Source organism: Condylura cristata, unplaced genomic scaffold (genome assembly GCF_000260355.1).
Source record: "Condylura cristata isolate star-nosed mole 26May11 unplaced genomic scaffold, ConCri1.0 scaffold00001, whole genome shotgun sequence".
NCBI classification, from domain to species: Eukaryota; Metazoa; Chordata; class Mammalia; order Eulipotyphla; family Talpidae; genus Condylura; species Condylura cristata.
Genome location: NW_004567102.1, coordinates 53888436 through 53914555, shown reverse-complemented (window position 1 = coordinate 53914555; position 26120 = coordinate 53888436). Strand labels below are relative to the sequence as shown.

Sequence of the window (26120 nt, the reverse complement as noted above, 5' to 3'; positions counted from 1 at the left end):
GACCAGTTTGACTTAAAAACCTCACGTCTTTCCCTGACCCCATACTGCTTTTTCCAAATGATTTCCTAAGACTCTTTGACTTCGAACTTTAACAATTAATTAATGATGAGACTGATATGTAGAAGAAAATTTGGTAATCTTTTACTAAATGCCTTTTGATAGGAGCCCATATCTACTAAGGTGTTGGGAGGAAGTCCCTACTGAGGCCTTTCATTTGTGGGGACAAGGGAGTTGTCACTTAAAGCAACTTTTTTGGTTCTGTCTCATTATCTTTCTCATCCATTACCTCCATTGAAGGAGTTTATATTAAAAATTTATCCTACTTTCCGGTTGGATCTTCCTCAAAATGGAAATGACCACACAAGCAGATTGGTAACAGGAGTAGGAAATTGATACATTCAAAGCATATCACTTGCCTCAGTGAAAGTCAAGGATAAAAGGGAGGACAAACCTGAAAACCTTTTATTACAAGAAAGAAAAATGGAAATGCTAAGTGAACGGACAAACAAAAGCTCTTCAAGAAGTTGTTGGAAAAGTAATTTCTTTCTCACAGAGGGATCAGATTACCCAAAAGGAGAGGACTTGCTGATTCTGATTTGTATTTGATTCTGGGAATGAGAGGGTTTTTTTTTATTTCAACAGCCAAGTTGTTAAGTTGCCCCATGTAAGTTGTATCTATCCTGTTGTCCCCATACCTATTTCGGAAATTACACGTCTCTACGAGATCTTTTCAAAATATGGGTCCCGTGTGTGTGTATAGCCTCAACTTCTAGAAATCTTGATACTATAATGTATAATAATGATTAATTAATTTCCTGTCGTTTCAGAACAGGGCTGCGTGTTTTTCCTCTTCCTGTCTCCTTCCATGCCTTACATAAAATAGACATGCATTGTCCTTTCTGTTAGATGAATTCACTCATACATTTATATAGTAGCCCCAGTGTGGTCTGGGGTGAAGGAAAGACCTTCTGATGTCAGACGGTCTGTCTTCCTACCTGGGTGAACCTGGAAGACCAAAATTACCTCTCAGCCTCAGAATGCCAGGCCTATGTGGCCAACCACCACCCAGTGTATATGATGGTATATAATGGAAGCAAGGCACTTAAATGAAGCCACGAAATGTAAAATAAGTAAATACTGTAAAGATTGAACATACATCTTTTTCATTACAACTGCATGGGAGAAAAAAAAAAGACATATACATAGCAATTAAAGGCTGAAGAACAAAATGTTCAGTGGTGATTTCGCTGGTATCCTGGGATGTAAGGTGTGAATTTTCTTGTGGTTCTCTATTTTTCAGAGATTCCTTACTTAAAATGGAAACCTTTTAAAAATGTCATGTCTTATTATTACTGGCCAGATCATAGTGATTTCCTTGGAAAGTGCTCCCTTCCTTTCCACTCCCAAAGCCCTCCACACCTCAACGGGGTCTCCCTATTCCAGCCTGCACTCCAACCCACACAACCTCTGTGAAGCTCCCAGAATCTTCACTGACTCGCTTTCTTTTTCTGTTTTGTGTGAGAACTAATTCCTGTGCCTGCCCTTCAGTCCCATGAGGGTCTGATAGCACATTCTTTCCAGCCACTCCCAAAGCCTCTTCACCAATTTCCAACACTAATTTAGGGACCACAGCAGAGATGGGGTCATAACCCATCAGCAAATGCATAGCTTAACTCATACAGTATTCTTACAAAAATTGCGCTAACCTTTAAAAATTAAGATTTCACAAGAGTATCCAAATTTCAACCACTTAAAAAAAAATTGGAAAATCTGTCCAGATGAGTCTATCAGCCCCTCAAGGCTATACAATCTGGCGACAGTTAACAGGAGCTAAGTAGTAGCTGCCCCCTTAAATGGGGCCTGTGTTCCCACCACTCCCAGCATGGCCTCTGGTGACCCACAGGGAAACTGGGAAAAACAGACAAAGGCATTTTTTTCTCTGGGCAGAAACAGCTCCACCCAGAGCACACAGCTTAGCAGTGCAAACTGGACAAACTTCAATCTCTTCAACTGGGCTGAGTTTCCTCACTCAAGGAGACAGTGGCATGACAAAGGAGACAGTGGTGCTGCTGCTGCACATGGGCCCAACAAATGCAGATTGGTCTCTGGTGTTAGGCTCATAAATCTGAAACACCCAGAAGTCTGGCTGTCTTCTCTTCATCTGTGATCCTCTCCTTTGTCTTCGCCCAGTGACTGCCAGCAGCGAGGAAGATTGCCTGTCTCCTCATCAGAAGTGGGAAAAATGCTTCCCATAGCCCTTCAAGAAGAGCACCAAGCTCAACTCCAATTACATCGGTCCATTTTGGTCAGGACAATGCCAGACTCTAATTGATTCAAGGTTAGGTTATTGGAGGGAGATAAGGCAATAGTTTTAAAAAAAATGTTATAAACATTTGATCCAGGATAATGCTTAGCTGTGCCTTGGCCTGATACACATTTTAACACACCTGACACCTCTCTCCTATGCCAGCTCTGCACCTCATTTTGGGATGACTTAAAATGTTCATGTACTAGTTATATCCAGACACTCACTCTGATTGACCAGAACAGCGATAACAGTGGTGAGGAGTGGTCCCTAAAAGCAAAGTCTGGTCCTTAGGAAGAAGAAGGGACTCTGGGGGAGTCATTCACAAATATTTCGTATACTTTCTTCTAGATAGGAAAGAAAATTAAAAGGAAGGCACATTATAGCTGTAAATTTTTAACATGTGATTTCCTTCAGATGTGCTCCTGGTTACTATGGAAACCCTTTGTTGATTGGAAGTACCTGTAAGAAATGTGACTGCAGTGGTAATTCAGACCCCAACCTAATCTTTGAAGACTGTGATGAGGTCACCGGCCAGTGCAGGAATTGTCTCCGTAACACAACTGGATTCAAGTGTGAACGCTGTGCCCCAGGCTACTACGGGGATGCCAGGATAGCCAAGAACTGTGCAGGTAGAGTACAGGAAATCCAAGGTCAGCTACCTGGCCAGCAGGTATGTGATAAGAGCAGATCATTTATCAACACTAATTTGAGATGAATTTATCATGAGGAAATTGTGCCACTTTGCAAGAGCAATGTACCTTCCAGGAAGGTCAAGCCAAAATCATCAGGGATGGATTTTTAATCAGAACCACTATTGTGATTTAGTTTATGAGTAGAATAATCCATGATACTAGCACAGTAAACGTTTGTCTTATATCCTTCCAATTTTGATCAAAAAGAGCAAATCCAGCTTCTATAGATTACCTATTTTTGACAAGAAATAGAATGAAAGCTTGTGTGAGTCTCATCAGTTTGCTTATTCTGAAATGAAGTCCCTTTTTTCATTTATATTTGGGGAAATGACATTTCAGTAAAATAAATTACTAAGCCCAGGGTAGAGTTTAATCACCATCCTCCCCATAATTTATTGAAATAGGTAAGAATTTCAGGGATAACATAAGAAAACTCCCTTGCTAAGCTGAAATGTACAAATTTTATGATTTCTCTAATCCATTTGCTAGATAAAATGAAACTCTTCAGAAGTAAAGTTAAGCTTTCCTCCTTGAGGAATACAGGAAGGCTGAGATTGAGTATTTCTTACTCTTTTGTGACTCTGAGGGGAGAAAGAGTGAGGGAAAGGGATCTCTAAGTCTATTGGAAAATCTCTCTAAGACAGATTCCCACTTGAAGAAGTGAAAGTTTAAAAATACGGAGGAAACATACATGATCTTCAGAAGTCACAACACAAGTAAACTTGTGTATTGGAAAGACACGTACATAGAAGCATAATCCCAGGAATGAAAGAAAGAAGAGAAGGCGTCTGTGTCCAGTCAGATGTCAAAACAGAGAGAAAGCAGGCCCCAGAGCAAGCATTGGCAAAACTGAAACCTTAGATGTTGACATTCTGATTCTCACAACATTTACTCAACTTGGGTTTAAACTCCATAGCTTCAGGAGACTTTAAGGGATGAAGCTCACGTTAGAAGCAATAAAACAATCTTGCTGAATTGTTTAATAAATCTGCATTTTGTGGAACATTAAACAGCTGAAATATAATAAATGTCTCCCTTGAAGCTAATTTTTTATGATTATTCTGAAGACAGTGAAGAGGTGGGAGGAAATTCGCAATTCTATTGTAGCTCGTTGCTAGCATGAACCACTTAGGAAATCCTTTTTAAGTATCACAAATTAATTTCCATTCCCAAACTCAGTGGAAAATAGCCTTATGAGATTGGGTTTTGTTTTTGTTTTTTTTCCCCAAAGCCCTTCTTGAAAATCATTGGTAAAAAAGAACTATCAGATCTTCTAAATACACATAAATCTGCTCTTCATTCTTTCCACCACATTATCCCCAATTATCCTAGAGATAGTTATTTGGAGATTTGGAGTCGGTCTTGCCAAGTGAGTGCTGGGGAGCCAGGAATGACTCCTGGGACTCCTCCCTCACTCCTCAGTGAGCTGTTCAGCTCTCACACCTGGCAAAGATCAACCCTGGAGTTAGATTCAACTGAAGAATCAGCCTTGATGACTACAGTGAGGATGGGCTCTGTGGTTGTTTTGTACCTGGTGCAATCTCCTAGGAGGTTTTTGGACTGAAGTAGTTGCACAGTCATGTCAGAGTCTAAAAAAATGGGGAGAAGAGTCCTCTGGAAAGTTTGGATTCATTTTTGCTCCAAGGTTACTTTTGAAAAATTCACTGAACTGGGTCTTAATTGTGCAAGGAACATCGTATCTTCCATGTGGTCTTGAAAAAGAACATAATTAATCCCCACTGAAGCATTATACACTGATAGTATTTCCAGAAAGTGCAAAAACATTGCCATTGCTTAAGCATCAAGAAATGAATCCCTAATCTCTTGCTTTTGTTTCCCACAGTGTGTGAGTGTGGGGGAGGCCCTTGCGACAGTGTAACCGGAGAATGCTTAGAAGAAGGTTTTGAAGACCCTACAGGCATGGACTGCCCAACCATAAGTAAAAATAACAGTACATGATGACTAACCCCACTTTCTCTAATGTGCTGCAGGTGTAGGATTAAGATGAGCTATATAAAAGCCTCTCTAGAAAGCCTGAGTCCCATTCCTGGCTTTAACTCTGTCTGTGCCTCAACCAAATGGACCTTAGACATAAGATATTCCATAGTCTACTTGATTCCCATTGGCAAACAGGTGATTTACACTTAAACACCTCTATTTTGGAAAATTTATTTTACCAGATTTCTAAATTCAACATCTTATCTAGTGGGTAAAGGCAAAGTCAGAAACAACTCCCAATGACTGAGTTCATTTTAGTTCCTTTCTCCTCAAGTCCTCAGATATTATAAGAAACAGAAATGTCTGACAGCTGGGAAACTGAGATATAAAGAGATTTAAGGCTTTTCTCAAATCACTCCAAATCTGAAGTGACACCAGAAATAAAATATTCAGGTGATAGGAAATGGAGACACCATCTTTTTTCCTCACCTGGATTTTTCTGTTAGTGCTGTCAATCAAATCATAGGTAGTCTTGCTAGAGGTAGAACCTGCTGCCTTTCAGAACAAATGCCCAGCCCCAGTCTTAAGGACTTCTCAAGCATCCTTCAAGTCCTTAACCTAGAAAGATCCAAGATTGATTCGTAGAAGTATTTCAGGAAACCTTTGCTTTAAAAAGCCTTGTATCATGATAGTAGTAGTAATATTTGCCTTTAACTAGAGTGGTTTAAATACTCTAGGTATTTAGGTATGGATTAGGTATCCGCTTTCCCCAAACTAAAGTACCTTAGCACCTTAGTCCCTCTAGATGCAAGAGATTATTATTACATCTTAAATGACAGGGAGGATGGGAGGCACAACAGAGCAAAATTGGCACACTGATAGCACAGGTGCTCCCCTTCCGAAGACCCCTATAAGGACATCAAGGTGCCTGCCTGACCCCATGCATCTCCTCCTGCAGCCTGATGTGCTGACTCAAGAGTCATTCTTTGGAGAGAGCAGACAAGTTAGACAATGTTGAACTTCAAGTAACAAATTAACATATTAACAACCATTAACACCTAAACCTCCATGTGTTCATTCTCTGAAAGAAGGTATGGTCAGGAGGAAAGATTGGGAACAGGGTAGTTTCAGAGAGCAGACAGACAGGTTTCAAGGTATATTCTGCAGTCTGTGATCTACCGAAGGGCACCAGGTTCTCGGGGGTAATGACGGTGGACAGAGGAACTCAAATGTGAAATCCAAATAAGAAATGCCCATGACCTACCTCACTGTGTGCACAGGTACACACTGATCTTTGGCACCATTGTCAGTTGCTCACAAACAAGGTGTCCTGCAGACCCCCTGCTGCTACAGTGGCAGTGTCCAGACATGGGTCAGGTCACGGGCAGGTACTGAACCACCTCTGGGAGGATGCAAAGATGCTGCACTCGAACTTGAGAAAAGGTCATTGAAGCATAGGGGTGCCTGGCAAACAGTTGCCTTCCCTGGTAGAAACCACCCCAAAAGGCCAAAGCCGGACATAAAGAGAGACATCCCAGAGGGCTGTCCCACACTAAAGACAAGTGGGCACAGCTAGTTTCCCCACTATCTCTGAGCTGCCTTGCCCTTTTGTGCTTCCTTTCTTTCTGAGGCCGGGACTTTTCCTGCTGCATATGTTGTTTGTTTTTTGTTGAGCTTCAAGCAGGGATAGGGCTGATGCAGTTTGGTTCATCATAGAGTCTCCTCCACTTTGAGTGTAAGAGCTAGTTCTGTGACCCAGAATAGCTCCTCCAAAACTAAAAATAGAAATAATACTAGCCAAACAAGTTCCCATAATTCTCTACTTAAAGTGGCATGCTTTCTAGTTAACTTTCGCTTTTGAAGAAATAACATGCCCCATGTCCCCCCAGGCTGTGATAAATGCGTCTGGGATCTGACTGACGACCTCCGGTTGGCGGCTCTCTCCATTGAAGAAAGCAAGTCTGGTCTGCTGAGTGTGTCATCTGGAGCCGCTGCTCACAAGCACGTGAATGAAATCAACTCCACTATCTACCGCCTCAAAGTATGTGGGAGTATTGTGCCTTCTGTACATTTTTATTCTGTTTTCACAGGGTTACTCCTAATAACTAATCCCTTTCCCTTCTGGTATCTGAGTCCAGTGGTATATTACAGATTGTTACAACTAGGAAGTTGTGAAAGGTTAATTGTAACCATGAGCTTCAGGCAAAACCAAGATCTGCCATCTATAAAAGAGATTAATATGGAAAATAAAATAACTGGAAAACTAGCATCTATATACAAAGCTATTTTAGAGAAGAGAAACACTTCCTTTGTGAAGCTGTACATTGATTATTAAAGTCATTGCCACAAACTTGCTATTGCCTTAGCCTAACTTTGCAGTGTTTTGAGGAATTTCTCTGTCTCTCTCCTTCTCCCCCTCTCCCTCTCTCTCACCCTTACCTTTCCTTCTTTCCTTTCCCCACACTCATGCTCACATTCAAACTCAGAGACTCACTTGCTGTTTTTCCTCATAGGTCTAATAGTTAATATCTAATAAATGCATTCAAGGCTTCAAGGCACACTACAGTCAAAATCAATGCTTATATAGCTTATCTAGCTAAGCCTTACGAAGTCTGGGTTTTTTCCCCTCTAAAGCATGGGTTTAGTCTATTGCAGCCAGATGATTATTTTTGAGAACAGTGGAATTAATAGCAACACTTTTTTTTTTACTTTAATGCCAAGTTAACTTAATGGCTACGAACAAAATCTTTGAAGACTGCTTGCATTCAGATCTCCAACTTACCTTACCCTTCAGTCTCCTGATTGGAACTGAGTTTAATTCTTCCACCAATCTCATGAGCTGTTGAAAGAATTCAGTATGTTGATACTGCTAGCAGTTAGAACATTGCCTAGTATAGTGAGTGCTTATTACTCTACTTTTTGTCAGGCAAATGGTTTCAAAGCAATTGACCAATTATCAAAGTATAACAAAACAAAAATCACAAAATTATAGAGTTGAATGGGCTCATAGTGAACATGCTCAGGAAGTTATCTTAAGCAAGCATTCTTAGGAATTACTCTTGTCTAAACTTATCTGTTCAGGCACATGAAGACACATGGCACCTTGATGCCGCTTGAGTCCTCTTTCCCCAACAGTACAACTTCAGGACTAGTATACAGGTTTCCCCCACTATCTAAAATTGAGCATGGCTGTGAAAACTTTACAAGCTGAAATAATGAGGAATGAAGAGTCAGTCACCATTAATTAATTTCTTTTTAAGATTTATTTATTTATGCTGACAAAACTGGGGTATAGACCAGAGGTGTGGTGGGTGAGAAGATTCACCAGAGACAGAGAGGAGAGCAGAACAGGCAGATGCACTGAAATACACTGCTGAGGGGAGCAGCAGGAGGGTTAGGAGAGGTCTGTCTCGCCATGTGGGTCAGCTGCATAGCCAGGGATCAAACTCGTGCTGCAGTGGCTTCGGAGAGCTTCATAAAGCAGTGCTTTAACCCTTGTGCCACCAGGGAGAGCCTCACCATTAATTTATGTGAAAATTATTTCTGCATTCCAAGAAACACACACACACACACACACACACACACACAAACCCTTTTGTTATAAAACCTAAAATAACACTAACCTATAGAAGAAGCAGGAATGATGTATTGTGACTGCACACCTATATAAGGTTGTTCCTGAGAAAGGCACTTAGGGTGCCACTCTTCCTGCTTAGAGTACATATTATCTGCAGAGTGACTATTGCAAAACAAAATCTGACAACTGTTTTTGCTTTTTTTCCTTTTATCATAAAAGCTAAAATCCTCTTCAGATTTCTTTTGATTAGTAAAGGCAGGCAATAATCCAGATCTGTTGTAAAAGTGAAGTGGCATAACTTGAACTTTCCAAAAGTGGAGAGAGGTATAACTACAGTGATAGACACTGGATTCCAAGATTAGAAGGACTTTCTCCAAAGTAATCTGAGGAACATTACATTTGGAACAAACTCCTCAAAAACAAAGAAGGGTAAATGGTCTGAAATAAAGACAAGAAAGTGAATTTCTAAACTTCAATTTATATTGACTCAGGTGGGTTGATGGTCTTCCTGCAAGCCTTACCAAAACTGAAATTTTAAACTTAGACACTCAAAAGTCTGTACTGTCCTGTTGTGCAAATTAGAAAAGGGTGTCCTTCCCATGTGGCTATCGATGGGATCACAGGCCAGGATTGCAGCTGCTGAGCAGAGCTCACAGAATTCAGCCCCAGAGCCCTAGTGCCATCCCACAGACTCCAGCCTTCATGCAGGCCTGCAGCAGCAGCCCGAGATCCATTATTTTGAGAACAGAGGTTCACACTTTATGCTGCGTGTTCTTACAGTGAGTTTTATTTATAGTTTTATAAACCTGTTGTGCACATCTGCTGATTTTTTCAACAACTTTTTCCACAGACAAAATTGTCAGAAAGAGAAAACCATTATGTCCTGAGAAAGATACAAATCAACAATGCTGAGAGCACAATAAAAAGCCTTCTATCTGACGTAGAAGAATTAGCTGAAAGGGTATGTATTTGGTTTCTGGTGCACCTTCAGAAAAAGGATTTTATTGGTGTGAATTTGACTACTCGAAAAAGACTGAGGCTTGCATAGTCCCGGAAAAAATGCAGTGATTCATGTAGCGTTGAAATAATTCAAGGCAAAATCTGTGGAGAAAGTTAATATTGTTGATCTATGCCCTCTCTTCCACTTTTGATTAGTTTCCTTGAAAATCTGTTGGTGGGAATTTTCATTGTATTTGCTGTGGGTTAATATAATGGATGTATATCTTAATTGATGTAGTTATTTGACTGTTTACCTTAGCTTATTTATTTATTTACTTTTAACTGAGGTAACATTGGGGTACCCATCAGGTATTTACTACCATAGCAATTCACCACCAACCCACCCATAATCTACCTTCACAGATCATTATTCTTAGCATTTTACAGTGAAAAGCCATAGAACTTTCAGGTATAAACTCTATTCTATACACTATGCATTTAAATGTTTGCTAAGAGATGCATTAATTAATGAAAGGAAAGAGGAGAAATACTGAGAAAGCAATTTTGTAGTTGGCAGGAAAGGTAATCACTTTCAACCCTCAATACATACCATACACAGATAAATTTCAGATAAGTTAAAGATTTTAGTTTAGATTTCAGAAAATAAATGTTAATAATTTTTAAACTTTGAATTTCAAGTGTATTTTGAACAATACACTTGAATTTAGCATGAGGAATTACAATAGAAAAAGATAATGTGTCTGACAAGATAAAATTTCAAATAACCAGTAAAACTTTATAGTAAAAGCATCAACGAGACTAAAGAAAACATTGAGGGAAATATGACTTGTAAAAGCTCTCACAAATTAACAAGAAAAACACTGAAATATGGACAGTGTTAAGGGAAGAGCTATTAAATTCACTCCTGAAAACCTTTGTACTAATGAAAACAGAAATAATTCTCAAGGCACCATAGTTAGCAAATTAAAATGTTTTAACATTTTTTTTCCAAATTATGCACCATCCGTGCTGTGTAGAATGCTTTGAAAATTTTTGCTATCAGATGCTAGTGTTTGACACTATAAACTTGAAGTACTTCTCAAAAGCAATTCTCATTTTCTCAATAAAAGAGCTTAAAATAATTTCGATACTCTCTTTTTGCCTTGGACCTCTTAAGCTTTTTAAGATACTGTGCTTCTAATAATGTGAATTATTCTAACTGGACCTTCAGCTATTTTGAAATGCATATGAAAATTGCATTCTTCCTTCCCATGCAATGGTGCCTGTTAATCCAACCAGAGGCACTTAAGAGCAGCAAACATTCTTACGTTTCAAAGGAAATTCCAAGAAAGAAATCTTTATAAAAAGTCAATTTTATTTCATTTCAGTCATGGTTGGAACTTGCCAAGTATGTCTCAACCAAGATTAGTTTATCTCACAGCTCAGACTTAGAATTACTGATCCTTTTGTTGTACAATTTTTCCACCTCCAAAATAAGTTAAATGTAGGCTTTCAAAAGGAAGAAATAATGCAAGCTGAAAATGACATCACAGTATAAAAAATTCCTCGGCAACAGCAGGCCACCAAAGCAGGAGATTGATGATTATGCTACTGGAATGTTCACACAGCTGTTTGCGTTGATTCTTATTGAAAATAATGCTCTGATGGTGCAAGAATTTGCTGGAACATTTCAAAACAAATAGCCACTGCTGGTCTTAATACCTCCTCAGGCATCCATGAAGTCCTTAGTCTAGTGAAGTCCATGACTTATCCTCAGAGGATTCAAGAAAAGCTTTGTCTCAGAGAGGTTTCTATCAAGAAAATAATGAATATTGAACTTAAATAGAATGAAATATTTCCCCTTGATGTCTCACAGCAATAATAATAAGTAAAAAAATAAGTAACAGTAATGTCTCCTTTTACAAGTAATACCTCTGTTTGCAATTCACCTGAATGTCACGTGACCCAAATCTCACAATGGACATCAAGCTAAAGTTACTGGTTTTATTGCAGCCATCATATTCCAAGTCCTCTTGCCCCACTTGAGAAATCCTGCAGCCTCTGCCAACCCCCTGCTTCTGGAAACCCCCTAAAGGCTGCCCATATGCCAAGTACAAAATTATGTTCATAGCCACTGCTTAAAAGGGCCTCACTTTTACCTTTGCTGATCACGTGTATAATGAGAGTGCCAAAGTCTTTGTGTCCAGATCCACTCTCCCAAGTTCTGAGCCACCGTGTTCCAAGACAAAGAGTGACAGCCGAGGAGCAAAAGTGAAGGCCATGGTCCCCTCCCAGGAGGAGGTGACATGAAGAATAAGATCACCTTCTTGTTGCACATTATCTAATTTTAAAATGCCTGGACTTTTTGGGTTTTTGAAAAGCATTAGAACAAGTCAAGGAACTCAGGAACTCAGACTGAGGAGCTCAGTGACTCAGACTACAGTGTCCAGTGTCTTTTTAGAGAACCCATGTTCAGGGGAGAGAGCAGTAGCTGCATTACTGCTGCACAAGGATCTTTGTATGGAAGAGATTTTGAACTTGTCCATTCAATTTTTAAAAACCCTGAAGCATGTGCTTATTTATCTTCGTACCATTTCTATCGGTATTCGCTTCTTAAACTAAAGGGTTACTTGATGGGGTTATGCCTTGGAAAGTATAAAAACATTCCAGGAATATCATGGCATCATCATCTAGGTAGGATACTGGGTGGAAGGAGAGACTTTGACATATCTGTTTCCTTCCTGGGGAAACTCCAGTGTTTCTGCAGGGCTCCTCATGGTAGAAGACCCTGCGGCCCATCCAATCCTGTAGTACTTTGCTACAGAACTGAACCCAAAAAGCATCAGACCAGACTGGTGGGCATTTACCAAATGCCAGACTGGAGACTCCTCCTCCTTTTAAATATAGCCTATGAACGAATCTTTCTAATGCCAAAAGGAAGTCTGTGCCCCCATGCTGTGTGTAAAGGCCAGTGGCTGGGTCTGGAACCACTTCTTAGATCAGCTTCTATCATTGCACACAGGGAGAAGTACACACACATATCCACACCCATACACCCTTTGTCCAAAATTCATATTTGAGTTGGGATTTGAATTTGACAAATGCTATGTGAAATAAGCTTCAGGCTGAGAAAATGAAGTCAGCTTCTCAGAAAAGAACTCCATTCACTCTGAGCCAAATCTGCTTGAGCTGTTATTTGTACACAAGTGCCATCGCATTGATGGGAATTTGGAAGTTGGCACTGAAAATGCAGTTAGCCAGGGAGCATAATCCTTTATAGCTTGGTGGCGATTCCACTTCAGCAGTGGTTGGACCACCCAAGAGCCTCTGAATGCACGGAGCATTTCAAGATCGGCCTCCTTTCCCATCACTTTTCCCTTTGAACCTTTAAGCCTGTCAACTAGCACAATCTCAGACTGATCAACAGACATGGGTAATTTCCTAGTCTGGCATCTTGAGACAGAGTCAAAATTCAAAGGGTAAATGACATATGAAAGGCAGTTGGTTTGGACTGAACTGTGACTGGTGGGTTAGGAATAGTATCTGATTTTATAGCATTCTGTAATTCTAAAGTTGGTCATCACAGCAGCCTACATACATGATTTCTGGGACCATTTTAAGTAATAGAACTTTCACATGTCAGGGAAATTTATGTTTAAGTGCTTTCCCACCCAGCCCATATACATTTCTTTTTCATAAAATTAACCTAGTGTTTATATGAATTGCTTGTAGGAAAGTCAAAGCTCAAGAAAGGGTCAACTGGCTCAAAAGGAGAGCATGGATACCATTAACCACGCCACTCAACTTGTAGAGCAAGCCCATCATATGAGGGATAAAATCCAAGGTAAATAAATGTGTCCTTTTCTGGCTCAGCTTGATGGCAAGCTATGAACAACCTGGAATAATGGCTACTGTTAGTCCTTACTCTGTACCGTGAACTGTTGCTAGAATGTTATAGGCTTAAACTTGCGTAGTCTTTACTACAAGTTTGTTATCTGGGATTTTGGGGCACTCATCCTTACTGCCCACTGTTGATTTTCAAGAATAAATATACAGAATCATTCCCTTTGCAGGCATTTCACAGAAGTAGCAAGCCAGCGTACCTTTTGGCAGAGTTTGCATGCATTGGTGTCTCTGAAATGACTCCAAATTGGATTGAATAGGAGAAATGATTTTTTTTTGCTATTTGCAGACAAAGTACTATCTTAAGAGTGGCAATAACTGCCTACTATACCATCCCTAGGATGTTCTTTCTCAAGACTTCCTCTGGTTCCTACTCCAGTAGAAAATTGGGAAGGGGTGCTATGAAGTTTCTTTGCCCTAAAGTATTATGGCAAATTTTACCTTTCCTTTTGGACCATTGCTTATTTCTGCCCTATCTGCTGATGAGTGCAAGTTTTATTTTGAAGACAACCTTCAGTTTGCCGAAAGAAAATAGGCAACTTCATTTGTTTCAAGATAAAAAGAATTTCCTTAGGTTGCAGTCTACTAAGATGCAGTATTTGTGTTTCCATAGTTTTTCTTATCCTACATATGAAGAGCTAGATAACAACATCACATGATCCTCAAGACACATTGGCCTGGAGTAAAGGAAGCCACAATGGGAGATTCTTATCTTTATACAGAGGTATAGGATGTGTGTTCCAAGTAAAGGGATATATGAAGCCAAGATGGTTATATTTCCTTTGGTGCCTATAAAACATGATAAAAACACATGCCATGCATTTCAAATGTTCCCACTTCCCCTTCTTACTATTTCACACTTATATATTAATGAAACATTAATTTCATATAACACGTTAGAGTTACTATTGACTTGTCCAAAAAGGAAACTAGATTAGCTGACTTCCTCTAATTAAGAAAGAAATGCCCCTTAAGGCAGTAGATAAAGTCAGCATCCAAGGAAGCTATTTAGAGAAAATAATTCCCTTTGCTTTTGTAACTCAAATTTTGATTTGAAGGTGTTTTATTTGGAAAGCACCTAAACCCTCTTATTGTACCCTTTCAGCACAGGAAAGTTGAAAACAGCCCAAAAGAAATGTAAATGGGAAACAATAATTTCCTTCATTTATTTTTACCTTTTAAAAATAATGAATAGTTTCCAAAGACAAAAATATTGTTTACCTTTCCTTTTTCTAATCTATATCAAAAACAGCTAAAGCACAATTGTAAATATAATATTTGCATCAAAATGCCAAATAATTCAGCATTGTTAGTGCTAGATGTAAGGGGGGGACATCAATTTAGTTTATTTCAGGGGTTCATATTTTATAATTTAAAAAAATAAATGTTTAATTGCTTTATAAGTTTTTTTTTAGTGTATCTTGTTTTTCCTGTAACTTTCTCAGTAATATATCTTTAAAATCCTCTTCCCCCACTTCTCGCCACTGTTTGAAAAGTCAAGAATGCTCTTATATGCCAGTAGTATGTCATTCTTTATTCCCAACCATCTTAAAATAACTACTGGTGACCTTCGGCTATTATCCACATAAAATACAAGTCCTTTTCCTGGTTCTGATTTATATATCCTAGTGTTTGTTCACCCAGCATGACCAATCACACAGATCATAGTAAGCCACAGACACACAATTTCATTTATGTCAGGAAGATAAAAAGCTTCCTCCAGTGCTGCTGTAGGACAAGGTGGCAATTGCATAACTTTTATCTGATCCATGTAGAGGAAGGGGGAGTCAAAGAACTATTAATGTCTGCGAGTACCTAGACCCTCATTTCATTCTGAGCCTCAGAAGCCTCTTCAGTTATCAAATACTCCATCCTATTAATGGAAGTGGAGTGAAAATGACCCAGAGGCAAGAAAAGACACACTCTTAACAAGTGGTCTTATTACAATAAGCAAATCGAATCGAAATATCTGTATGTCTCTCTCCACATGCCAGTCCTCACCTCACACTATAACACACCTCTAATTGCATCATTCTGTAGGGGAATCTGAAAGACTCTCTTGACTACCTATCAATATCTCTCATTTTTGCTTAGAATCTTGATCAAATTCTTGTCTAAAACAGTTAATATCTCCAATGCATCCTACATAAAACAGAACAGTTTCTCCAGGCGATGTGTTTTCTATAAAGGGTTGTTCAAAGACCCCAGATTTGTTAGCATGAATTAGCATTCTCTGTTTACTGAGGAAACCACCTGCAGTTGGCATCAGGGGCAGGCTGTGCTTTGCTTCCTTTCCCTTTCTGGAGATGGCAACTGGGGCCAGATTTCGCCATTAAGATTGCCCACCTGCCTCCATGCAAGTGTCTCTTAGCAAACTTTCCCCTTTCAGAATGCAGCTCTCTGCATGTTTGTGTCTATGTGGAAGTCTTTTTTCACTTCATTTTCCTTTGTAAACTTGCTGTGTGCTGCTGAATAAAGATGGGGGACACCAATGGGAATCAAAGAAGTGGTGTGGTATCCTTAGGTTTACTTCTCCCTGAAAGTGATCCCCAAGGACACCCCCACTTTCCAAAGCATGAAGCTCAGTATGCTGTCTTTGAAGGAAGCTCTTTCCACTGTGGTATCGACCCTGCCCTTTGTCTTCATTCACCTGTGATCTCAGTGACAACAATGTAAAATACCTTGTTGTCTCTTTCTCTTACTTATCTCACTTTTCTTTCCTTTCAGAGATCAATCAGAAGATGCTGTATTATGGAGAGAAACAAGAACTTAGCTCTGAGGAAATCTCTGAGAAGCTGGTATTGGCTCAGAAGATGCTAGAGGAGATTAGACAACGTCAACCATTCTTCACCCAACGGGAGCTTGTGGATGAGGAGGCAGACGAAGCCCATGAATGTAGGTGCATTCAATTTGTAATCCCCAGCACTTGTCTGCCTTCTTTGCGACTCCTGGAGAGGACAGAGTCTCAGGGCAACATTTGGTAAAATCAACACATCCCAAACGTTCAGAGCTCTTTAGAATTTATATTTGACAGGGTATCAGAATTGGCTCAATCTTGAACTTTTGAGACACAACTGAGATTCCACAGGGAATCTACAGAACTTTTACTCCTGAGATGAAATTGGGATGTAGCAGTTGATTAAAAACATTTAAAATGGGGGGGGGGATGATGGTTAAGGAAACCACTTTCTGGAATAGGAAAGGAAATCTTGAGAGGAAAATAAAACTACAAACCCACGAACCTCATGAAATCTGCAAATGACTTAATGACTTTTAACCCTTCGTGATGAAAGTAGGCAACACTACATTAGTACTAGCAACTCTATCACTTGGTCACTGTATCAATAATCAAAAAAATAACAATCCACTCCAAATGTATTCATTTAAAATAATAGCCACTTATATGTTCTTAATTTCATGGGTTAGCAATTTGGGCTAGACAGCTCATCTCTGTTCTAGATGGCATGGAGTTAGCTTACTCAGTGTCTGGGACCTTCTCTGGGATAACTGGGTCTCATACTCCACGTGGTGTCACCCTGTAGGAGGCTTACCAGATTGTTCATGTAGTGATAGCTTTTGAAGAGGGTAAGATGGAAAATGAAGGGTCTTTTGAGACTTGGAACTCGACAAAATCTTTGTCTATCCTACTTGTGAAGACCAGTCCAGAGATAGGTGATAAGAAAAGACTCCATTTTTGATGGGAAAAAAAATTACAAAGAGTTTGTGTTCATTTTAATCTATGCAATCAACAAAAGAGGCCACAGATTTACTTATTTTACATATTACACACTTGAACTGTTATCTTACAAAATTAAGTTAATCAATAATTCAAATCAGTTGTTATTGACCCCACCTCTAGGTTTTGTTATTCAGTGCATTAGTAAAGAATTACATAAACTATTATACTGCCAATTTTTTTTTAATATATTGGTCTCCCTTTCCATTCTGTGACATTCATGTTTAAAACATTTTAAAAATGGATCTAAAGTCTTCACTAGATTGCAAAAGGATTCCATGGAACAAAAAAGTTCAGAACACCTCTCCATGATTATTTTCTTACAACTGTCACTATCAATTTTTGCTAACAATTACTATGATACTCTAAAGGACTATTCTTCTTGATATAAAGGAAAATTGCACTAACAAAAACAAAAAGTCTTAGAAATAATAAGAAAAGACCAAAGTCCCATTTCTAAGTGAGGATGAGGTCAACATTCGTGAATTCGGGAGCTCTGCGTTCACAAGTAGAGGCTTCCAATACCCTTTTCTACTTTGACAATCATATCTCCAACTTGGCCCCCTTCCACCTACTGAATACATGTTCAGCCATTTTATTTGTTCAACCAGGAAGTTATATCTTCTACTCACAGTAACAAGAAAAAAAAATACAGACCCATAGCAAGACTGACTGATAATTCTCACAGAAAATGTAATTAAGGCACATTGCCAATGCATGTATGTTTGGTTAAAGAATTAAGACACATACAAAATTTAAAAATTTATCATCGCCATGCAATCTTCATTCCACCCAAAGTAGTGATTTTGGTTTGACCTAAATGAACTAACTAGTAACAGTTGTCTGCAGAGGATACAGAGTAAGTGATTGTGAACATCACTTGTCAGTAATGGACAAGATTTTTTTCATTATTTGTAATAGTAAGACTATACTATAAATATATCCAAACCTCCTTCATTTGATAAAATAATTAATAACCTGGGTAATAATAAGCATAGTATAATAACACATAAAGCATAATCTTAGTGGGAAAACAAGTCAAACCTTTCTTTTTGCTGACCTGTCCAGGGACTCAAATCCTACAAAATAGCATTGTTTTTCTTCAAATGTAAAACATAAGGCTATTTTTGTGAATAACAATTTTGATCTCTATTGCTGAAGAAGGCGTAGGCTGACAAGTTTGTATGTTTGCCAGATTCTGGATGGAACTGGAAGAGATAAGAGAAACCCAGATGAGTCTCTATGTCCTTTCTTTCTAGTGTTGAGCCAGGCTGAGATTTGGCAGCGACTCTACAATGATACTCGCTCTCTGTTTCCTGTTGTTCTGGAGCAACTGGATGATTACAATGCTAAGCTGTCAGACCTCCAGGAATCACTTGACCAGGCCCTTGACCGTGTCCGGGATGCGGACGACATGAACAGGGCTACAGCAGTCAGGCAGCGGGAGCACGAGGTATTGTGCTCACTAATTAAAAATGTATTTCCGGCATAATCAACATCAAGAAGGAAAGCTGAAGTACAGTTTTTTAATACTAGTATACTTAAATATTCATTCATTTTAAATATTTGTACTTTTCACACAGTACTTTGTTTATTTGTATGTGTATGTCAAATCAAGTCGAACCCTTCTGTTTAGTTCTTGCATTAATAAGAACTCAGTTGTACCAGGGGCTTGTGTTCATGTGTATAAGGTGTTGCTTCTACCAGTGGGTCGGATGCTCTATTTCTATGTGACTTAGACTGAGCAGGTGGAGCTTGAATACTGAAGCACTCTGAGTAGAGCTAACAATGCAAAATTCTTAGCTTTTAGGATCTGAAACTTTCTTTTATTGAAATTGACCATTTTTCTATGGCTATATCAGTATTGGTTTCAAAGTTTGTTTATTCATCTCTAATGCTACATGTAAGGGGAGGAAGCTGGAGGATACCGTCTTCTAGCTACTGCAAATGAACTTCTCACTCTGTGCTGCTTGCACATAACCCTGAAGTGTGGTGATGACCTTGGGTGTTAGCAACATTCTCCTAAAGAAACCCAGACACTGGACCTGGCAGAGGATCATATCTCTGACTCTGCAAAGGAAAACTGCTCTACAGAAGGAATACAAACCTTTTTTTTTTTTTTTGATTTCCCTTCTTTAGATATCTGAATATACTTGATTTAAAATACAGCTTTTGTGTGGAGATAAGAATAGTTAACCCCAGGTAATCATACTATATTAAGCTTAATGGGTATAAAGGAAAAAAACTTTTTTTTAAAGTTCTTGCATTAGGAAGCTGTTTCAGTGGAATTCTTTTCTGTTCCTTGACCTTTCTCTTCCCTGTCGCAATGTATTTGGAGACTATGGGTTCCATGCTTCCTTTCTACTAAATCAGGAAAGACTGCAGGGAGTAATAAAGGATATTACGTGAACTTAGGAAGATTTAAACTATGTCCCATAGCTAGTCTATAATTATTTCTATAACATCCTAGATTATATGATAACTGACATACTTCAACTCCAATTTAAATAACCATTTTTAAAATAACTTCAACTTATTTTGATTCACATCACTTTTCCCTCCTAAAGTTTCATCCTATGTTGCTTTTAAATACTGAACACATTTTTTTTCATTTTTTTTTTATTTATTACAAAGTTTATTTTTACATTATTTTGCACATTTTTTTTTTCCATCTCGATTGTAATCCCCGCGGGTTTCCCATCACCAAATCACCCCAGTGCCACCACCATAGTCCCGTGTATTTCCCTCCCTTCCCCCCCACCCCGTTTTTGATCCCATTCCCCACTCCACCCCCACAGAATGTCTCTGGTATATGGTTGTTCATTATTTTTGTTATTTTCTCGCCTGGTCCATTATACTCCTGCTATGAGTGAAACCATCCGGTTAAATACTGAACACATTTTTAAAGCTCCATAATATTTCTTCAAAAAATCACAACACCCCTGTGTTTGAAATCCAAAGATGAATATAACAATCAGGTCATTTATCAAAAACTTTATTAGAACTCAGACAATTTCTGTTCCCAGAACGTCTGCCTACCTAACAAAGAGCACAGAGTACTATGCAGCAAGATCACATCTTATGCTTTGGCAATAGGATCATTAAATAATTTTAAGGGGAATCTAAGATTGTTTTGTGTATGCTTTCTCCTGCCAAATGAGCTATTTGTGTTGGGTTCAAAGTTAGCATATAATAAGTGCTTTTTTGAATCAATTCATTTCCTACCAGAGTAAACACAGACTTTACATTCAGTCCTATATCCTTAGCGTCACTGCATTTAGAGAGGAGAGTCCAAGGTCCTCTTTGGATTGTTAACCCTTTTGAGAGGATGATATTGCAGATGCACAATCAAGTGCTTCAAAGCTCCCAAGGTACTCACTTTTGTTATCTCCATATTTAAAAAGAAACTGAGCATTTGTCAGGTAGAATCCCCATAAGTTAACATTGCTTTCAGGTGGTGGTGTTAGGAACTTGAGTCCCCCCGAGTGCAGTGACCACAAGTTGACCCGTGCCACTCACCCTATTTTTTTTTTATCTGAAGCGACCTTCTCTTTCTCTCTCCCCTGACTTCCTTCCCATAGAAACAACACAAGAGAGTCAGTGAAAAGGTGGAAGGGGTGAACGCTTCTCTGCAGATGTCTTCAGACTCTCTGGCAACAACTCATCTGACCCTCTCAGAACTTAATGAAATTATAAAGGTAAGGAACCATGTGTAACTTGCTCACGTTTGTATTTATAGAAATTTGGTCAGTGATTCAATGTCATGGAAGAATAGTCGAATTTGATTCAAACCTATCAAGGTAGATGACATAAAAATAAGACCAGGAGACTTTTATTTTTTCAGTTTCTTTCTTTATACAGTAGCTCGAAGTTATTCATGGATACTTCAGTTTAAATTTAGATTACTTAAAGTGAAATAAATTTCAGTTTTACTTCCTCGGCCACATGAGCCAAATTTCAAATGCTCGGTATCACATATGTCGAGTGGCTGTTAGATTGGATGACACAGATACCATTACAGAAAGTTCTATTGAAAATACAAATCTACATCCATTGTACTCACTCTTGACTCATTAAATTGAGTGTTGAATAAAGCTTACGTTCAAGATCAATAAAACTCATATTTAGAAAGTAGAACTTTTCCATAAAATGCAGTGATCCAAGCCTTCCTGAGATTTCTCTCAGCTCATTTTTACTACCTTTGAGCAGTTATCACTTCAGAGTCATCACATCCCTGTTTCAGTCATTGATTAATTCAGCACCAAGTTTCCTCTCTTTCCCTCCATCCCAGTTCCCATCACTACCCTTGATGACTTCAAAATCCAAGTGGATGAGCTAACTAGCTCTCAGTCCTTTAGCTCCTTGAATTGTGTCCAATAAGCTTTTCTCCCAGCTCACCTCTACGATTAGTCCCAGGCCCATACTTGCTGCCATAGTGCTATTTCCTCCCAAATCCTAGTTTCAAGTATCTCCTTGAATTCCATCCCTTAACTCACTTTCTCTAAATTGCCCTGCCCAACAGTTCTCTGGCCCCATTAAAACCTTTTTCATCTCACCTACCCCAACCCTCTGAAACCTTCTCCTCCCTACTTAAATGGCTAAGAACAACAATATAATCTAATCATTCTTTGCAAACACCCTTAACCTCCATACTATCTATTCCTCTGTGATATTCACCAGAGGATTCACAGCCTTAGTAAAGTCAAACATCCCCAGTCTTGTGACCAAGCAGAGTAGCCAACATAACTAGCAGAGAACTTGCCTCTCCCTCTACCCTTTTCAGCTGGTAGAATTACTACTTGCTTCAACAGAAACAAAAACAACTTCCTCCATCTCTCTCCCCCAAATCTGCCAGCCTATTTACATATGTGTCTCCCTAGTTGATCCCTTTGTATCTCATGGCTTTAAAAAACAATTACATACATGATTATACCTCCAGCTCTGATCCCTCCACTGAATTCCAAACTCAATCCAAATACTTACTTAATGTTTTAAAATAAAACTCACTGTGGTATGTAGCAAAATCACAATTTCATCTAGCACTTACATGTATAATAGGCATATGAAATACAGCATGTTTTGAATAAATTCATTTTTCCTATTCTCTCCTGTCTCAGAAAATGACACATCCCAAATGTCCAAATCAAAGCTGTAGGGTCATTCTTGATTTTCCCTTTTTCCTCACTTTTATTTCAGCAAGACATATTTGCACTGTGTCCAGAATGAATCCTGACTTCTGCCCCATACCCTCTTCTCCATTGCTTCTCTTTTTCTGAGTCCCACACCTCCACGGTGGACTGCCACCAGAGCTTCCAGCTCTGATGATTTGCCTCCACTCTTGCCTCAAGTCTCATGCAATAGCAGAAAAATCTTTAAAAATCAGGTCAGATTACATGATTTCTCTTACCTGTAACTTGAAGTGACATTTGATGTGAGAAACATACTCGTTTTACAATATAACCCATGAGGCTGTAGTGACCAGAATCTGGCTCACCTCTCTGACCTTATATATCACTCAGTCATTCTCCCACTAAACTCAAGCCCACTCCTCTTTGCTACATTCCAACTCTACTTTATTTTCAAGCACATCATACTTTTCCTGGCCTCAGGAGGACTGTTGCAATTGCTGTCCTCAGATCTTCAAAAGACTGATTGTGAGTATTTAAGCCAAGTGAGTCTCTTATCTTCACTCATGCTCCAACCCACATATCTTTTGTATTTCATTCAAAATAGTTTTTACTACCTTGTTCACTTCTTTGATTTCTCATTATTCATATTTTCCTCACTAGACTGTAAGTTGGTGCGAGACTTTATAACTATTCTATCTCGTGTAAGAAGGCTTGTCACATGATAGACACCCCCTGAATATTTGTTGACTGAATAGAGGAAAAGTGGAATGTCTACAGTATTTTATAATTAAAAACAATTTATATAATTAAAACCAATTTTTTGCAAAGTATTTTTCCTTTAACCTAATATATGGAGGCTTAAAACTGTTTCTACAAAAACAAATCCTATGTGCTACAAAGTGTACTATATTCTGGAAATACAAAAATAAATTAAACATAGTTTCTGTCTCCCAGAATTGTATATTCTGGTGAGTGTAATACTCAAGTAAAAGGATTAATGTGATGTGGTAAGTAGTTAAAAGAAAAATATGTGACAGCACTAAGCTTTTTGCGGGGGAGGTTGGAGATGGATTCATAAAGGAAGTTATATTTTAGCTGAATTCAGATATATAAATACAAATTTTCCAGGTGAAGCAGACAGAAAGAAAGGAAAGGTATTCCAGACAAAAAAAATATATATGCAAGGATGAGGGCCAAAAGTAATAATGGAACTTTAAGTCAAAAGTTGTTAAGTTTAGACTATAAAGTGTAGTGGGGTTGGAGGTGGTAAGAAATGATGAAAGAGATGAAAGAGGAGGAGGTCAGTGAATGACACTGTTTTAAGTAATTGGATTTGATCCTAAAAAACAATTGGCTGATTTTAAGACAGAAAATAGTTTAATCAGACACGCTTAAAAGAAAAATCACCATTCCTGCAGGATGATAGAGAATGGATTAGAATATTGAAAAACTGGGTTGTAAGAGAGGAAAAAACTGAGTTAAGTCTGGAGGAACACCAAATGTTATTTTCTCTTCTTAGTCAGTGCACATTCCTAAGGCGACAAGGAATGATCAGTGTCCCTAAGGAGAAGTGTATTCAGTTTCATTTATTTCGTTTTCAGATCAGAGATGGCAGTGCATGTCTGAATGGTAAGGAAGCAAGGGATTTGAAGATGCAAGAGAACAGAGATCAAGATCCTTCTGTAGTATTTTTGAGTCATGTAGACCTAGCCTGAAATTTACTGAAAGGAGGATTAGAGATTATCTTTCGGTGCTTCCAGAGAAATATGCTTGAAATTCTTCTAAATTAAATTCATTTAAAAAATATTTTCTTTAGAATACATCAGGAGTTTATGCTGAAATAGATGGAGGCAAAACTGAACTACAAGGAAAATTATTCAACCTGAGTAACCTCAATCCTGATTTAGTCCAAGAAGCTATTGATCATGCACAAAACCTTCAACAAGAAGCTGATGAATTGAACAGGTAATATTCTGGGTTTGGAATGCAAATATCGCCATATACTGAATTACATCTTTATTTCCAATTTCACATGCCATATTTACTGGGATCCAGGTTAAAAAGTTGCTTTTCTGGTTAGATTTGCTTCTTGGTTGGTTGGTCAATCAACCATTGCTCATTATAATTGCTTCGGGGAGACATTTCTTTAATCTAAGAAAATATCTGTCAGATTAGACAACTATGTTGGGAATGGGGGGGATTCTGTTCCATGATTATTAGTGGGATGACCTAATGCATTTTGGTAAAAGATTAACAACTGCACAAAATATATAAATAAATCAGATCTCTTGACATCTGATTCTAACATCATCACCTATTTATTTCATAGACAGCATTAGCCTTCCACAACCAAGTATTTGAAATAAAGCTGGCTAGAAGCTGGCAACACACCTGACTTCTGGTAAATACTCTAGGTACTCTAGTGCACCCAGCAGGAACTATTTGATTTCAACACCTGTTAAGAGAAAGTCAATTGACAGTTTTCTCCCAGCATCTAGAAAAAAGTCATGTACCCTTTGGGCACTCAGTTAATGTTAATTGAAATGTACCAAAAGTTAGATTGAATTCATGCCCTGAAACAATAGCTGAGTAACAAGATAACTATAGAGAAAAGCTACACATCTGGTAATTAAGGACAAGGAACAATAAAAGTCATGAATAAAATAAGAGCCAATATTAACTTCTGTTCTTAAGTCACCTCTTATTCCTGATGACCAAAATTTCAAGCCTCCTTCCATATCTCCTAAAAAACAGAGAGAGCGAATATGAGAATGAGAGAGAAAAGGTATGGGGGGTGGTGAAAGGAGAGGGAGAGAGATGGTCATGAAAAATCTTCATGTGTGAGATGGGATTATATTTAGCTCAGTTGTGCCCCCAGAAAATGTGCTTTTGATTAAAATACTCTTTTGACAAATGCCGTATTTCATAGAATATTGGTTTTGAGCTCCATCCCGACTCTCCTTATCAACCTTTTATAAGTCTAGTGACTGCTTTCCACTGAGACTTCCCAGAAACATACCTGCTAGACACCCTGTTCTGCAAGTGTTCTGGCATGACTCTAAGCAAATTACCACATACTTTATACAGATGTTTCCAATAAAGCATCTGGTAATGACATCTTCCTACAAAATGTGACATCTTCCCTACAAAATGTAAATATTCTTCAGCCTCTATCTGATGTACTCCATGATTGGCTCCTTGGTCCCCAAACACTGGTAAACTTAATTCATCAAGAAGCTTCCATACCAAAAGAACATTTTCTTTATAAAATAATGAAATAGTAGACTTGTTTGGTGGCTAACAACTAAAGCCAAGTAATAAAGGCTATGTTTCAAGTTGGTGTATCTTCCTACAACTTTAAAAATCAAATTTTAAAAAAATATTCATAAATATTTGTGAAATGTTTTTCCTTGTTTTTTTTTTTTTAAGATTTATTTATTTATGCATGTATAACTGGGATACAGGCCAGAGGTGCAGGGCAGTGAGAGGCTTCACCAGAGACAGATGGGGAGCAGAACAGGCAGATCGATGAGGTACACTGCTGATGGGAGCAGTGGGTGGGTCAGTGAGAGGTCTGCTGGCCATATGGATCACCTCCAGGGCAGGGATCAAACTCATGCTGAAGTGGCTTCTCAGTGCTGTGCTTTAACCTGCTGCACCATCAGGGAGGGCCAAAATGTTTTTCCTTTTACTCCTTTCCTTCAAAACTTCCTCAGTTTTTACTCTGCATGTGATTCCTAAGGCCTTGGAAAAGAAAAAGTAGCAAGCTTTTGCATTAGAATTACCTCTGCAGAACAAAGCTGCATTTTTAGGACTTTTGTGGCTCAGGGCACTGAGCCTTCCTGGTGGGACTCTGACCCCATAAAAAAAAGATTAAAAGGCCCTCCCTGGTGGCGCA

General features: G+C 38.6%; 1 protein-coding gene across 2 annotated transcripts in view; it reads left to right on the top strand.

Moving 5' to 3' along the window:
* The window catches only part of LAMA4 (laminin, alpha 4), a 124769-nt gene that overhangs the window by 49094 nt on the left and 49555 nt on the right, over nt 1-26120 (top strand). Inside the window, exons 6-14 of one of the 2 annotated variants that reach the window (XM_004673783.2) lie at nt 2723-2937; nt 4844-4939; nt 6828-6979; nt 9366-9476; nt 13187-13298; nt 16085-16252; nt 18353-18546; nt 20675-20791; nt 24039-24187. In XM_004673783.2, the coding sequence (XP_004673840.1) occupies nt 2723-2937; nt 4844-4939; nt 6828-6979; nt 9366-9476; nt 13187-13298; nt 16085-16252; nt 18353-18546; nt 20675-20791; nt 24039-24187 (1314 nt within the window). The remainder of the gene's footprint in view (nt 1-2722; nt 2938-4843; nt 4940-6827; nt 6980-9365; nt 9477-13186; nt 13299-16084; nt 16253-18352; nt 18547-20674; nt 20792-24038; nt 24188-26120) is intronic. The other variant, XM_004673784.2, reaches the window with a different exon arrangement.